At 47.7% G+C, this 16,218-nt stretch overlaps 1 protein-coding gene across 1 annotated transcript; it reads right to left on the bottom strand.

Annotated features, from left to right (window-relative positions):
- Positions 1 to 13,153: 13,153 nt before the first annotated feature.
- Htr1d (5-hydroxytryptamine (serotonin) receptor 1D, G protein-coupled) lies at positions 13,154 to 14,334 on the bottom strand. The gene has a single exon (XM_013033534.1). It carries the CDS (start codon positions 14,296 to 14,298, stop codon positions 13,165 to 13,167), a length of 1,134 nt encoding a protein of 377 aa, XP_012888988.1. The 5' UTR covers positions 14,299 to 14,334; the 3' UTR covers positions 13,154 to 13,164.
- Between the last annotated feature and the right edge of the window lie 1,884 nt (positions 14,335 to 16,218).

Here is a 16,218-nt window from a genome sequence, read left to right as displayed (position 1 = left end):
TTCCCTCTCTTCCTCCTTGTCCCCCTCCCTTTCCCACCCTTCCTCCCCCCTCCCCCTCTCCCTCTCCTCCTCCTCCTTCCTCTCCCCACTCCTCCTACAATCCTGACCGCTGGCCCGAGGCGACCCACTTACCCCACACCGCAGATTCCAACCCCATGAGGTAAGGTGATTAACCGGGTCCTTCGAATGAGAAAACTGAGGTCCTACCAGATAAAGGGGACGTGTGCAGAGTCCTCAAAACCCACGGCCACACCCCAGGTACCTCCATGTGCAAAGTGGGCTTTTTTTTCTTTTTTGATACTGGGGACTGAACTCAGGACGTTGCACTTGCTAGGCAAGCGCTTTGCCACTGCGCTACATGCCACCCGTCAAAGTAGTGTGTGTGTGTGTGTGTGTGTGTGTGTGTGTGTGTACGTGTACATATGCCAGTACTGGGGCTTGAACTTAAAGCCTCACACTGTAATTTGGCTGATGCTCTACCATTTGAGCCACACCTCCACTTCCAGTAGAAGTGAACTCTTACTGCATCCTCATAATGTATGGAGGCAACTTAACCTATTTATTTATTTAGCCAGTCCTAGGCCTTGAACTCAGGGCCTGGGCATGGTCTCTGAGCTTCTTTTGCTCAAGGCTAGCACTCTACCACTTGAGCCACAGCGCCACCTCTGGTTTTTTCTGAGTATGTGGTACTGAGGACTTGAACTCAGGGCTTCATGCATGTGGGCAAGCACTAAGCCACATTCCCAGCCCCTCCTCCCTATTTTATAAATGTGGACACTGAGAACCTTATTGGCCAAGTGGTTTCTCCAGCATCACACAACAACAAAAAATTTAATTCCAGCGTCCTGATTCCAGAGCTCAGACTGGGCCACTACCCGCTCCCTCATTACAGCTGAGGAACCCTGAGAACCAACATCTCATGCAATTGGTTCTGAGTCCCCAGTGCCATCCGAAGGTAGCACAAAGCAGGAATGAAGCCTGACATGGAAGCAGAGACTTAGAAAGACTAGTAGGCTATCTAGCTTGACCCCTTCTAGAACCTTCTGTCAAATGGAAATTCAGCCATTCAGCAGCCTTTGGTTGAATATTCCTTAATACTGTGAACTCTCTCCCCCACAATATCCCATTTGTTTGGTTTAAAATGTACATGTTCCTCTGTGTGTGTGTGTGTGTGTGTGTGTGTGTGTGTGTGTGTGTGTGTGTGTGTGTGTGTGTGTGCCAGTCCTGGGGCTTGAACTCAGAGCCTGGGCCCTGTCCCTTAGCATTTTCACTCAAGGCTAGCACTCTACTACTTGAACCACAGCTCAGAGTATATGGTTCAATAATTTTAAGTTCTGGTGAGTTGGACCAATGTCAGCAATTCAGTCCATATATTTTCCTATATATAGAGAGCATTGTTTCAGAGAAAGCAGACTAGACTACATTTTTCCAGCTCTCATTGCAATTAGGTAAGTGACTAGTTTCCACCAATGGGAGGAGACAGAGGCGATGCGTGCCACAGCCCGGCTAAAGAGGTTCAGAGGCAGGCTTGCTCTCTCCTTGCTCTCCCATCTGCCAGTGCTGGGATGACCTTGGAAGCCACACACTGAATGCGGCAAAGGCTTCAGTCAACTTTGGTCTTGCTCATTCCTTGGTCGAGTGGGACACACACTGAATTCGGACATTGAGATTTCAGGATTCCTCTAGTACATCAGTTGGCATAACTTAAAAGGAGACTGATGAGTTCCTTGTATATGCTGTGTGACAGAGCATGCGTGATCCACATGGAGGATTCACCAAGACATCCATCTAGCCGTGACTGTGATCAGCCGGCCAGCTCAACTGGTCACAAAATCTCTTTCACTCCTTTTGTGTGTGTGTGTGTGTGTGTGTGTGTGTGTGTGTCAGTATTGGGGCTTGAACTCAAGGCCTCGGCACTTACTGTCCCTCAACTTTTTCGCTCAAGGTTAACATTCTACCACTTGAGCCACAGCTCTACTGATGGCTTTTTGGTAGCTGATTGGAGATGAGAGTCTCATGGATTTTCCTGCCCGGTCTAGTTTCGAACCCAGATCCTCAGATTTCAGCTTCCATAGTTGCTAGGATTACAGGCATGAGCCATCAGTACCCTGCTTGGAAAGTCTCTCTCTGTTCATCTTATTAATATCTTATGTCTTGTCTAGTCTAAAAAAAGGTTTTGAGGTGGTTTCTGCTGCAGCCTGAAAAACCATCTGATCAATAATTAAAGAGGAAGAATCAAGGAGTAATGAAAGCCTGGGCAGAAGGCCAGTGGAGAAGGGAGAAAGATGAAAAAGAGACTACAGTAGAAATGCAAGGGTAAGTTTTCTAAGGATGGCAACTATGACAGAACAAAAACCATGGCTCTGAGTTTCCTGGCAGTCAAAGCAAAGAAGGAAACAGCATGTGTTTCAAATTGTATAGGAAGTAGTAAACATGTGATTAAGAGTGCAGACCTTGGAGCCAGACTATGATGTTTTATTTTAATTTTTTTTTGCGGTGTTAGGGATGGAACCCAGGGCCTGGTGCCTGCTAGTCAACTGCTTTACCACTGAGTTACACCCTAGCCTCCATCATGCTGTTTTGAACCCCGGCTCTACCACTCACCAGTCACATGATCTAAAGCAGTTACTGAACTTCTCTGTTTCTGTTTCTTCATCTGGGGGAAAAAAAATAGAGGGCAAACATAGTAACTCATATCTGTAATCCTAGCTATTCAAGAGGCAGAGATTGGGTGGATTATAACCATGTTTCAGGACCAGACTAAGGAAAAAGGTACTGAGACCCCATCATAAGCAACAAACTGAGCATGGCAGTACACATGTGTAATCCCAGGCACAGAAGAGGTGTGGTAGGAGGATTACTGTCTAAGGCCAAGTAATAACTCAAGACCTTATAAAAAAAATAATAACTAAAGCAAAAACGGGCTCTGAGGGATGGAGACCAGCCATTCTCCTTTGTGTGGCTCAGATGTAGAGGGCTACCTAAGCCAGCTTTAGGTCTTGAGTTCAAAACCACCAAGAAGAGAGATAAAATAACAAAACTCCATTCTTGAGGTCATTAGAAGGATTAAAATAGATGGAGATCATATATATTGAGATCATATAGTGGGCCTGTGTCCTGTGGTAAATCATGTATTAGCATGTTCAGTGGTAGAGCATGTACTTAGTATGTGCATGCTTGAGGCCCCAGAAAGGAGAAAAGAAAAACGATTGCTCTGTCATGATTGGAAGAATCAGGGCTGTGATTTGGGAGAAACCCAACTTCCCCTGCCCTAACTTCTCAGAGGAAACTTGTATAATTAACCACAGCGAATGCAAGAGCTGGTACCCCAGTCAGTTTCACCACAGCTGCTGGACTGTGAGTTAGTTGTTTCTCTACTGGATTTTGGCCCAGACAAGTCTTGGTACTCTTATTTACCAGTAACTGTGGGGGCAGGGTGCTGAGGGAACTGAGGTTTTTAAGTATTTCCTGACCTGCGCACAGGCCAAGCAGTTGGTATCAGATAGACCCAGGTACTTTTCTTTTTCACCAATTCAAACCTGTTTCTTTCTTTTCCTTTCTTTTCTTTTCCTTCCTTCCTCCTTCCCTCCCTCCCTCCCCCCCTCCTCTCCTCTCTTCTCCTTTCCTCTCCTCTCCTTTCCTTCTGTCTGTCTTTCTGTTATGGGGCTTGAATTCAGGGCCTAGACACTGCCCCTGAGCTTCTTTTTGTGCTCAAGGCTTGTGCTCTACCACTTGAACCACAGTGCCACTTCCAGCCTTTGAGTGGTTAATTGGAGATAAGAGTCCCACAGGGACTTTTCTGCCTGGGCTGCTTCGAACCATGATCCTCAGATCTCAGCCTCCTGAGTAGCGAGGATTACAAGTGTGAGCCACTGGTGCCTAGCTCAAGCTTCAGTTTTTCTTTCTTTCATTCTTGTTGTTGTTGTTGTGGGGCCTGAACTCTGGGCCTGGGCACTGTCCCTGAGCTCTTCAGCTCAAGGCTAGCACTCTACCATTTGAGCCACAACGCCACTTCCGGCTTTTTCTGCTTATGTGGTGCTGAGGAATCGAACCCAGGGCCTCATGCATTCAAGGCAAGCACTCTATCACTGAGCCCCCTTCCCAGACCCAAGCTTCAGTTTCTTTATCCTTATAGTGGGGATAATACCAAATAGGACCTACTTAGGAGAGGTGCCATAATGACTTCTTGAAAGAGTGCATATAAAACATGAATCACAATAGCTAGAATTATAAGAAGACTTTGGTGCACAATCACAAGATGATAAAGAAGCCAATAAAATAAAGCAGGGAGTCTTGCCCACCCAGAAGACTTGGGAGATGGAGAATAATTTGCAGTGTTTCAAAAAAGTAGGACAGACATGGTCAGTTCTCCTGAATGCTGGCCCTGAGCTGACCAAAACATGGTTTCTTTGCTTCTGGCTGGAATTCCTTTGACCTGATTCAGTGTGGTGCCAGCCCAGGCTGGCCTGGTTTTGGAAGCACTGGGCTAAAGATGGAGCCAGTGTGATCTGAATGGCTACAACCCCTGAGGGATGGAGACAGGCAGTTCCCCTTTGTCAGATGCTTTGCTTCAACACCCAGACCTGCACTAAACCTCATTTATGCACATCACCTTGTCCAGGTGCCAGTGGCTTACACCAGAAATCCTAGCTACTCAGGAGGTTAAGATCTGAGGATTGTGGTTCACAGTCAGCCCAGGCAGGAAAGTCCTATCTCTAATTAACCACCAGAAAGCCAGAACTGGAGGTGTGGCTCAAATAGTAGCATACTAGCCTTGAGCATAAAAGCTCAGGGACAGTGCCCAGGTCCTGAGTTCAAGCCCCAGGACTGGCAAAAAAAAAAAGCTCAGGGATAGCACCCAGGCTCTGAATTCAAGCTCCAGAACCAGCACACACACACACACACACACACACACACACACACACACACACACACACACACAGAGATGATCCCTATTCATAATTATGATTTACAGATGAGGAAACTAAGGCTCACATGGCAAAGTGACCTGGTTCAGTTCACGCAAGACATAGTAGAGCTGGGAACTGAAAGAGCTATCTGGCACCCTCACGAGTCTCTAATCCCTAGACTACACAGCCTCTGCCCTCCATCCTGCCCAAGGCTCTTATTTCCCTCCTTTGCCAATCTGTCTCTTCCTAGGCTGTTTACTTCAGGGATTATCTAAAATACCTGCTCTGGGCCCCATCCTTCTCTGTCCCCAGGGCGGCCCCTTACCCTGTACTAACTGTCTCATGGCCAAGACAGTTTCACTGGGGTGTCCCAGGACCCATGGGAAACTCTAGGTGGATGGGAAATCAGCAACCACCATGACAATGTCCTGCAGCGCTTATTTTCTCAGCTTCCTGGTTGACCTCTCCACTTCCATTCCTCCCTTCAAACTTGTACAATGAGTATGTTTAACAATGATTGAACTGCACCATTCTCTTACTGAATGATTTTTTTTTTTTGGCCAGTCTTGGGTCTTGAACTTAGGACCTGGGTACTGTCCCTGGGCTTCTTTTTTGCTCAAGGCTAGTGCTCTACCACTAGAGCCACAGCTCCACTTCTGGCTTTTACTATGGATATGGTACTGAGGAATCGAACCCAGGGCTTCATATATGCTAGGCAAGCACTCTACCACTAAGCCACATTCCCAGCCCCACTGAATGATCTTTGATAGCTCCTGGTTTCTCCGAGGATAAAGTTCAAACCAGACAGCTTGGTGGAGTCTCAAGGCCCAGCCTACTTCTCCTCTAATCCTTTTCCTTCAGGTCCCCAAATGATTCACAGTTTCCAGCTTCAGAGACTCTGAACTTGCAGTTCTCTGTTTGGTGTGAGGTGAACATGTGTAAGTAAGCAGAGTGTGAAGCTTCTCAGCGTGGTGGCAGGAACTTGTGCCATCTGTGTGGCAGAAGCTTCTCTGCCAGGCTGGTGTGGTCCCTCATCCATCTAGAAGGAGCACCAACCTCAAGCTGTGTGCACAGCCCTGGGAAATGACAACCCATCCTGTGCCCCATTCTATGAGCCAGTGCTACCTCAAGAGCCAGGTGTCAAGGAGGTCCCTGGTAGCAAAGGGGAGACAGACTTCCTGCCAGGTCGGCTGATGTCTGATGCCTGTGTCTCAGCTTTTCACCACCAGCCCATGCCACCTGAGTAAGATGCCCACCTACTTCTGGTTTCAGCCCCTTTTTCCAATGCCTCTGCGCCACCTGCTGGACAAGCCTGGAATGAACCAGTATGTTTTCCAACATCTCTTAAGATCAGTTCTCAAAACTTCTCAAGGACAAAGTAATCTGCTCTGTCTACATCCTTCATGAAGGCTCCAGAGTTCCTGTGACGATGGTTCTCAGAAAGGCAGAAGTGGCTTTTGTTCCACGGAGGAACCTCAGTTCTGCCACAGCTCTTTCTGAAATCAGGTTTCTTTCTCTCTCTTTTTTTTTTTTTTCCTTTTTTTGGTGTGCCAGTCCTGGGACTGGAACTCAGAGGGGGGAGGAGGGAGTTTCATAGTATTTTTTTTTTTTGTTTTTTGCCCAGGCTGGTTTCAAACCATGATCTTCAGATCTCAGCCTCCTGAGTAGCTAGGATTACAGTCATGAGCCATTGGTGCCCAGCTGGAATCAGGTTTCTTATATAAAATGAGTAGCGTGGGGAGGGATGGACTCTTCCATGTGTAAGGTGACTCTGTTTCCTCCAGAAGGGCAGTGAAGCTGCTGGCTTCATCTTCTAACCCGAAGAGCTCTGGGACTTGCACTGGTGGTACACAGGCATGTATCACCGCACACGGCCTTATAAAGCATCTTTAGAGTGTCTAGTTAAAAAAAAATAAACCTAATACCAGGCTAGTGCCGCATTACTGTAGTTATGGTTAAACAACAGAAAGGCAGTGAGCATCCCATGCCAAGATGTGTGCGCAGAGGGTCAAGGACATTTGGTGGGGAGCCAAAGAGTCAGGCAACTGATCCAGCAGTGGCTCACCACTGGCCATGCTGGTCCTTGGATCACATGACCTCGCTATGACTCCTAACTCTACTATTTCAGTGTGAGCACACTGCGTAACCATTCTGAGTTTTCGTTTACCCAGTTATGGGATGAGGATAAAGCAGTTGCCACATTATCAAGTTCTTTGGGGTTGAGGGAGTAAAGCAATGTAAAAGACAATGCACAAGTCAGACACTGGTGGCTCATGCCCATAATCCTAGCTACTCAAGAGGCTGAGATTTGAGGATTGCTATTCAAAGCCAGCTGGGGCAGCGAAGTCCATGAGACTCTTATCTCCAATAAACCACCAGAAAATCAGAAGTGGAGCTGTGGCTCAAAGTGGTAGAGTGCTAGCCTTGAGCAAAAATTGCTCAGGGACAGCGTCTAGGCCCTAAGTTCAGGCTCCAGTATGGCATAAAAAAAGTCTCCAGAGCTGAGATCCTCCAGGCCTAGAGTTCCTACTGCAGCCCAGGAAACAAAATGCAGGCGGCCCTGGTGAAAGGAAATGAACCCTAAGCTCCCTTAGAAGGGACACTGGACCTTGCAAGTGACTGCAAACAGGGCTTCATCTGCTAACCCACCCCAGTCCACCTTCCCATGACTCAAACCCAGGGGTGGAGTACAAGACAGCCATGGTGAAGGACAAGCCATTGGCCTTTCTAGTTTATTCCTTGTACTTTGGTCCCCAGATGGACTGTGAGCCCTGCAAGAATCCAGCATCTGTATGGAGACAAAAATCTGTATGGGAAGATGGGTCAATGGTAGAGCGCTTGCCTTGCATGCATGAGACCCTGGGTTCAATTCCTCAGTACCACATAAGCAAAAAGCCGGAAGTGGCATTGTGGCTCAACTGGTAGAGTGCTAACTTTGAGCTGAAGAGTTGAGGGACAGTGCCCAGGCCCCATGACCAACCAAAAAATAAAAATAAAAAAATGAGTCCAGAGCAGGGAGAGGGTCAGAGGCTGACCCAGGGGCCAAACCTAACTTCCAGGCTCATCCTGCAGTCTGGGAGATTACAGACCGTGTCTGATTCTTAATTAATGAGTTCCTTGGGGACAGTCCTCGTCCCTAAGCACCCACTGAGGCTGGCATTGTTACCCATGTGGAAAGGCTCAGTCTCCCTAATTCCCAGCCAGTATCTCCCCGATGACTTACAAGCCACTCAGCCATGTGGCAGCTGGAACCTGCCCTGCCCTCTAGGTGTTCAGAGCGTAGATTCTAGGCAGAGCTGTCTGGCTGGAATTCTGGCCTGACCATGTACAAGCTGTATGGACAAATGATTTCATTTCTTCAGACTTCCAGCTTCTTATCTAAAGAATGATGATAGGAACAATTTCACGTGGGTGGCATAAACCCTCATAAAATGCTTAGGGCATTCCTGGGTACATAGTCAGAGCCCAATAAATGCTGCTATTATCATGAGTGGAATGCAGGCTCGGCACCAGGTACCAGGAACACCAAGATGGGTGAGACCGTGAGAGTGGCGGCCCACTTAGCTGTGCCAAGGAGATGGGCTGTGAAAGCGATAGGGCTGATGGGTACTGTGCTGTGTGAACAGTGACCAACTATTCAGCACCAGGATTCATGGCCTGAGGGCCCGGAGCTGCTGCTTTTAAACTGCCCTGCTGGGCTTTGGTGTAGTTTAGCAGTGCTTGCCTTGCATGTACAAGGGAAGCCAAGCAGAGCTGTGCATGCCTGTCATTCCAGCTGCTTTGGAGGTTGAGGTAGGAGGATTGCTTAACACCAGGAATTTGAGGCCACATCACAAGACTTGGTCTTTTTTTTTTTTTCTGACAGTCTTGGGGCTTGAACTCAGGGCCTGAGCACTGTCCCTGAGCTCCATTTGCTCAAGGCTAGCACTCTTCCACTTAAGCCACAGCACCACTTCTGGCTTTTTCTGTATATGTGGTACCGAGGAATCGAACCCAGGGCTTCGGCTTCATGAATTTTTTTTTTGTCGGTCGTGGGGCTTGAACTCTGGGCCTGGGCGCTGTCCCTCAGCTCTTCAGTTCAAGGCTAGCGCTCTACCACTTGAGCCACAGCGCCACTTCCAGCTTTTTCTGCTTATGTGGTGCTAATCGAACCAAGGTTCTCATGCATGCAAGGCAAGCACTCTACCACTGAGCCACCTTCCCAACCTATTTATGAAATGCTTATCTTCAATTAACTACCAAAAATCTAGAAATGGAGCTGTGGCTCAAGTAGCAATAGGACAGTTGAACCAAAAGGCTCAAGGACAGCACCTAAGCCCTGAATCTAAGTGCATGCGCACGTGTGTACACACACACACACACACACACACACACACACAGATTAAGCTTGACTCATTTCTCGGCATTCAGGACTTAGAAGCAGAAGATTGCAAAATCAAAGCCAGCTTCGGCTACACAGGGAGACTTAATCTCCAAAAATTAAAACTAGGGGTTAGAGGCATGGCTCAGGTAGTAGAGTGCCAGCCAATGAGTGAAAGCATCAGATACTAAGTTTAAGTTCTGATCTTGAACAACAACAGCCAAAAACAACAACAACAACAAAAAAAACCCACCACCACCACCAACAAAAAACCTAAAAATAAAGGTGGAAAAGGAATGCAGAAGGAGTGGACGGAGTGGGCAGTGGCCGCTCATCCAGATCAGCTTTTACACACTGTGACCCCTCCAGCAGCTACTTTTCATTAAGTAAAACTTCCTCAGAACCCAGCCATGCCTCATGTATTTACATGCTGTCTGGGGCTTGCTTTCATGTTTCTTGGCAGAGTTGAGCAATTGCAGAGATGGTATGACTCGTAAAGCTGAGAATATTTACCGTCTGGCCCTTTTAAAAAAGTTGGCCATTCAAGGAAATACCACATTCCACCCACTAGAATGACTATAATAATAACAATAATTTAAAAAAAGACAACAAGAAGGACACAAACAAATTGGGACTGTTACATACTGCTAATGGGAAGGGAAGCTAATGTGGCCACTTTGAAAAACAGCATTTCTTCAGGCTAAATAGAGAAAGAAAATCATCCAGTGAGTCCATTCCATGGATACATTTCCTGAGCTAAATGAAAATGTCTCTTCCATGCAAACACAAACCAGAATGTTCATTGTAGTGTTAGTTTCTGCCAATAGTGGAGTTTGAATTCAGAGCCTCATGCTCTCACTTGGCTTTCTTGCTCATGGATGGCACTCTACCATTTGAGCCATGCCTCAAGCTCAGGTTTTCTTTCTGGTTTAATTGGAGATGGAGTCTCACAGACTTTTCTGTTGGAGTTTGTTGTTGTTGTTTGTTTTGGTCAATTGTGGGCCTTGAACTCTGGGCCTGAGCTCTACCTCTTGAGCCACAGCACCACTTTTGGTTTTCAGGTGGTTTATTGGAGATAAGAGTCTCATGGACTTTCCTGCCGGGGCTGGCTTTGAACCATGATCCTCAGATCTCAGCCTCTTTAGTAGTTAGGACTACAGGCGTGAGCCACCAGTGCCTGGCTGGAGTTATCTTTGAATCACAATCTTCTGGATCTCAGCCTCCTGAGCAACTAGGATTACAGGTCTGAGCCACCAGTGTTTGACTCACAGAATTATTTATAATAGCAAAAAAATGGAAATAATTCCATCTGTCAGTTGATGAATGTATACATACAATGTGCTGTAGCTAGACGCTGGACAGGGATCATAGGAGGGTGCTGGGAGTTGGGCACATACTGGGCTCAGGGAGAGGCCTCACAGCAAGAGCTAACTCAGTAGGTCTCAAATTAGATATGTAGAAATCAGCCGGGCACCGGTGGCTCACGCCTGTAATCCTAGCTACTCAGGAGGCTGAGATCTGAGGCTCACAGTTCAAACCCAACCCAGGCAGGAAAGTCCATGAGACTCTTATCTCCAATAACTACTTAGAAAAAGCCAGAAGTGGTGCTGTGGCTCAAGTGGTAGAGTATCAGCCTTGAGTAAAAAGAAGCTCAAGGACAGTGCCCAGGCCTTGAGTTCAAGCCCTATGACTGATAGAGAGAGAGGGGGCGGGAAGGAAGGAAAGAAGAAAGAAGCCCTAGATCACCTAGCTACAAACTGGCGGCATTTGGATTTGAACTGAAACACTGGTCTCTGGGAGTTCCCACTCCTCCTCCTCCCTCCCCTAAAGCTAGAGATGAAAAACCCAGGGCTGAGTTCATGCCAGGCAAGCCCTCTGCCAAGAACTACATCGCCAGCCCCAGGTCCTGAGTGTTTGTTTGTTTGGGCTGGTACCGGGGCTTGATTTCAGGGCCTCACACTCTCATTTGGCTTTTTCACTCAAGTTTAACCACTTGAGCTAGACCTCATTTCTGGCTTTTTTTTTGCTGCTTGAGTCTCCTAGACTTCTGCCAAGGCTGGTTTCAAACTGTGATCCTCAGATCTCAGCCTCCTAAGTAGCTAGGATTACAAGCGTGAGCCACCAACATCTGGCTGGCTTGAGTTTTTTTTTGTTGTTGTTGTTGTTTGTTTGCCCACATCCTGGGCTTGAACTAGCCTGGGCTCCATCCTTGAACTTCTTTTCCTCAAGATTAGTGTTCTACCACTTAAGCCACTTCCAGCCTTTTCTGGGTATTGGTGATAAGATGCTCATAGACATTTTGCCCAGGCTGGCTTTTTTTTTTTTTTTTTTTGGTCGTGGGGCTTGAACTCTGGGCCTAGGTTCTATCCCTGGGCTCTTGAACTCAAGGCGAGCACTCTATCACTTGAACCACAGCTCTACTTACGGTTTTCTGGTGGTTAATTGGAGATAAGGGTCTCATGACTTCTCTGCCCAGGCTGGCTTTGAACCATGATCCTCAGATCTCAGCCTCCTGAGTAGCTAGGACTACAGGTGTTAGCCAGTGGCACCCTGCCCAGGCTGGCTTTGAACTGCAGTCCTCAGATCTCATCCTCTTGAGTAGCTAGGATTACAAGGGTGAGCCACGGCACCTAGTCAGCTTGAGTTCTTAATTGTCATGCTACACTGACAGCCTTGTTTGAGGCTCACTGTAATAGTTGCAAGTCTCAGGTACAAGGTCTGGTACATGCTGAGAAAATACTGGAGACCAAGTTGAGCTGCAAGTCACTACACTTAGGTAGAGAGAAGGAAAAAAAGTTCACCCAAACACTTATGCTGATTGTGACGTCTCATGCATTTTATTTGATAAGACTCAGCATTTTAAGAACTCTAATTAGAGAATGGGATATAAAAAAATAGTTCAGAAAAAAAATTTCCCATGGTGGCCCACTCAAAGTTTGGTGAGTTCAATACCTGTTAATCTATTAGAGTCAGGGATCATGGTTTTAACCTTATAAAGATGGTGTAGGGATGTTGGGAAGGAAGGGTAGATGGTGACTGGTCTGGTTCTAATCATCTCATTTTTCCCACCTTCGGTATTTCTCCCTAAGTCACTATTCTAGGCAAGGAGGACCCAGTGAGAGAAATCTTCTGTTATTTTTTTTTCTTTCTTCTTTTGGTCGGTTGTGGGGCTTGAACTCTAGGCCTGGACACTGTCCCTGAGCTCTACAGCTCAAGGCAAGCGCTCTAGCACCTGAGCCACAGCACCACTTCTGATTTTCTGGTGGTTCATTGGAGATAAGAGTCTCATGGACTTTCCTGCCCAGGCTGGCTTTGAACAGCGATCCTCAGATCTCAGCCTCCTGAGTAGTTAGGAATATAGGCCTGATACCCTGCACCTGGCTGGTGTTATTTTCGAATCAAAATTAAATTCTCTTTCAATTCAGGTCATGAGTTGTATCCATCCTCAACAATTTATGTATAAATCTCAAGTAAACCCAGAAGGCCTTCCTTCTGAGTCAGAATCTTTTATACAGGGTGGAACTTTTTCCTCACCTGAATCCGGTCAGTCATGCTTCTTTCACGGAGAGGAACCAGGAAAATGTTATGTTAATGGCAGTCAGCAGGCCTGTCCTCTTCCACACAGCAAGTGGCCCAGCTTTGAGTGGCTCAGTCAGCAAGAGGATCAGGGCCACCAAACACATAATTCTGTTGATTGGCCCAAGACTCAAGATACCATAAATTCACCCAGGTCTCAGGAAAGAGAGAGAGAGACAGAGAGAGGAAGGGGGAAAGAGAGAGGGAGGGGGAGAAAGAAAGGGAGAGGGAGGGAAGGAGGGAGAGGGAGAGAGAGAGAGAGAATCCAAGTTGGGGTTATAGGACCCAAGAGATAAACTGATTCACCACAAAATAAGACTAAGAGGCTTTCCGGAAATGAACAACCTTCTGAAATGCTTGCCGGAAGTCTTCATTGAACACAGTATAGATTATAGGATTGATGAGGGAGTTTAAATAGCCTAGCCAAGTAAAGAAGTCAAAGAGAACCGGGTGGATCCAGCAGGAGTCCCTGCAGATGGGTAGGACCAAGGATGCCACAAAGAAGGGCAGCCAGCAGAAGATAAAAGCTCCCAGAATGATCCCCAGGGTCTTCGTGGCTTTCCGTTCCCGAGCAGCAGAGATCCTCTTGCGTTCCAGGATGCTATCAGCCAGCTTGATTTTCACGTGGTTGAAAAAGAGAGGAGAGCCAGCTGTGTGTGAGTGGCCTTCGTGGAGACTGGGATTGAGTGAGCAGAGGGAAGACCCCGCAGAGCCTGTGATGAGATGGGCCGTGGTGAAGCGCTTCCCATAGAGAGAGGGCGGATTCAGGATTCGGCTCCGGGCCACCACGTAGATTCGGCCATAGAGGATGATGAGCAAGAGGGATGGGATGTAGAAGGCCCCACAGGTGGAGTAGATGGTGTAGGAGATCTGGGAGGTATTCACCAGGCAGTCTGAGATCTCCTCCTGAGCCTTAGCCTGCCTCCAGAAGAGCGGTGGGATGGAGATACAGATGGAGATGACCCAGACCACGGCGATCATCAAGGCTGCGTGGCCTGCCGTCCTGCGCTTGCTGTACTCCAGGGCGTCTGTGATGGCCCAGTATCTATCCAGAGCGATGACACAGAGATGCAGGATGGAGGCTGTGCAGCACGTCATGTCAGAAGACACCCAGATGTCACAGAGGACTTGGCCGAAGTTCCAAGTGTGAGTGGTAGTGTAGGCAATACTGATGGGCATGACCAAGATGGAAACCAGGAGGTCGGTGGTGGCCAAGGAGCCAATGAGATAATTGGCTGGAGTGTGGAGCTTCCTGGTGAGCAAGATGGTGGTCAGAACAAAGGCGTTGGAGAGGACAGTGGCCAGGGTGATGATGGACAGGACCACGGCCAGGGAGATCTTCAGTGCCTGGAGGGTCCCTGGATCCCAAGCCTCTGGGGTTCCCGTCGTGTTCAGGGATCTGTTGGAGACCTCCTGCAGAAGGCCTTCTACTGACTGGTTGGGTGGAGACATGCTAGGAGGCTCGCTCTCTCTCCCTACAGACAGCTGCACTCAGGGTTTCTGCTTGCTTGGTCCCCAGAGCAAAGTCATCACTTCAGCTTCTCGAGGGTGAGAGCCAAGCAGCAGAGGACAGACTTCAGGATGAGGCTGAAGAATATGGCGGCAGTGAGCGCCACTAGGCTCACTGCTCTGGAACCTTTGCCCACCCAGCAGAGAGCCCAGGCCCCAGGAACACAAGCTGAAGTTTGTTAGATAATCGTCAGGATATCACAAAGGGAGATAACCTGGGGTTCATGTTTTTGGCATTTTGGGCTCCCGATTGAATGAACACTTCAAAATCCCTCCCCCAAAACTCTGATCAGAGCAGATTGTGGACTATCAGGTTGCTTCCAGGGAACTTTGAAAACTAGAGATGAAAAGAAGTACCAGCAGATTCAGAGAAGCCATACAGGCCGCAGCTCAGCTTTCCCAGGCTCATTTTGACGCATCATGAAATACTGAACTCTGGTTCCCGTCCCACTGATCGTTTTTGAGGCTGAACAGACAAAACATTCTGGTTACCAAGACTGGAAGAATGCATGACTGGAGAGAAGGCCAAACAAACGAGATCGCTATCCGCTCACTGACATGGATGCTTCTGGGACTTCAAAAAGAAGAAGAAGAAGAAAAAAGATAAAGTTAGGTTTTAGCAAGATGAATCTGAAGGTTGGAATTATAAGAATAAAAAGGCTGCTGCTGCTTAATGCTGACTGTGATATTGTAAACCTGCCCTTCTCAAATGGGAGGAGATGGGGGAGAGAGGCACATCCCCACCCCCACAATTCCCAGAGGACAGAGTCATAGCTGTTGGGAACTACCACGGATTTGAGACAACGACATGAAATCAGCGCTGTAAGCTGTGCACCAGAAAGCTTCCTTCTATTTACTCAGGCAGGGAAGCTCAACCAAGCCCAGCTGGGCACAGGGTGTGGGGGGAGACACAGGAAAAAGCATCAGATCATGACTCCATGCATTTCTCTACGGAGTATCAGGTCAACTTCTCATTCCTTCTCTTTTTTTCTAGTTCATGCTTTATATTTTATTTTTGGTCAGTTGTGGGGCTTGAACTCAGGGCCTGGGCACTGTCCTTGAGCTTTTTTGCCTAAGGCTAGTGCTCTATCACTTGAGCCACAGCTCCACTTCTGGTTTTCTGGTGGTTAATTGGAGATTAAGTTTCACAGACTTTCTTGCCCAGGCTGGCTTCAAACCTCCATCCTCAGATCTCGCCCTCCCCGCCCCCCGGAGTATCTAGGAGTAGCAACTGGTGTCCAGCTCAAAGAGGGTAGGGGTTTTTTGGTCCCTCATGCTCACACTAGGAAATATGGAAAATTCAAATAAATAATAAGAAATGTAGCCAGGTCCTACGGCTCATGCATGTAATCCTAACAACCCGGGAGGCTAAGATCTGCAAATCATGGTTCAAAGCCAGCCTGGGCAGAAAAATCTGTAAGACTCTTATCTCCAATTAACCATCATGCCCTGAATTCAAGTCCCATGGCCAAAAAGAAAAAGCGATGACTGGGTGCCAGTGGCTCACATCTGTAATCCTAGCTACTCAGGAGGCTGAGATCTGAGGGTCCAGCCCAGGCAGGAAAATCCATGACACTCTTTTTTTTTTGGGGGGGGGGGCCCGGTCATGGGGCCTGAGCTCTGGGCCTGGGTGCTGTTCCTCAGCTCTTCAGCTCAAGGCTAGCGCTCTACCACTGGAGCCACAGCGCCACTTCCAGCTTTTTTCTTTTTTGCTTACATGGTGCTGAGGAATCGAACCCAAAATCTCATGCATGCAAGGCAAGCACTCTACTACTGAGCCACCTTCCCAGCCCTCCATGACACTCTTATCTCTAATTAACCATCTGAAAGCTGGAAGTGATGCTGTGACTCAAGTGGTCGAGC

This window comes from Dipodomys ordii, unplaced genomic scaffold, assembly GCF_000151885.1.
Source record: "Dipodomys ordii isolate 6190 unplaced genomic scaffold, Dord_2.0 Scaffold6, whole genome shotgun sequence".
NCBI classification, from domain to species: Eukaryota; Metazoa; Chordata; class Mammalia; order Rodentia; family Heteromyidae; genus Dipodomys; species Dipodomys ordii.
The sequence above is the reverse complement of the archived record's forward strand: the minus strand, read 5'-3'. Positions and strand labels throughout refer to the sequence as shown.

What these genes read in the sequence shown, in the direction of transcription:
- Htr1d (XM_013033534.1), bottom strand. Translation starts at nt 14,298, where the DNA reads ATGTCTCCACCCAACCAGTCAGTAGAAGGCCTTCTGCAGGAGGTCTCC.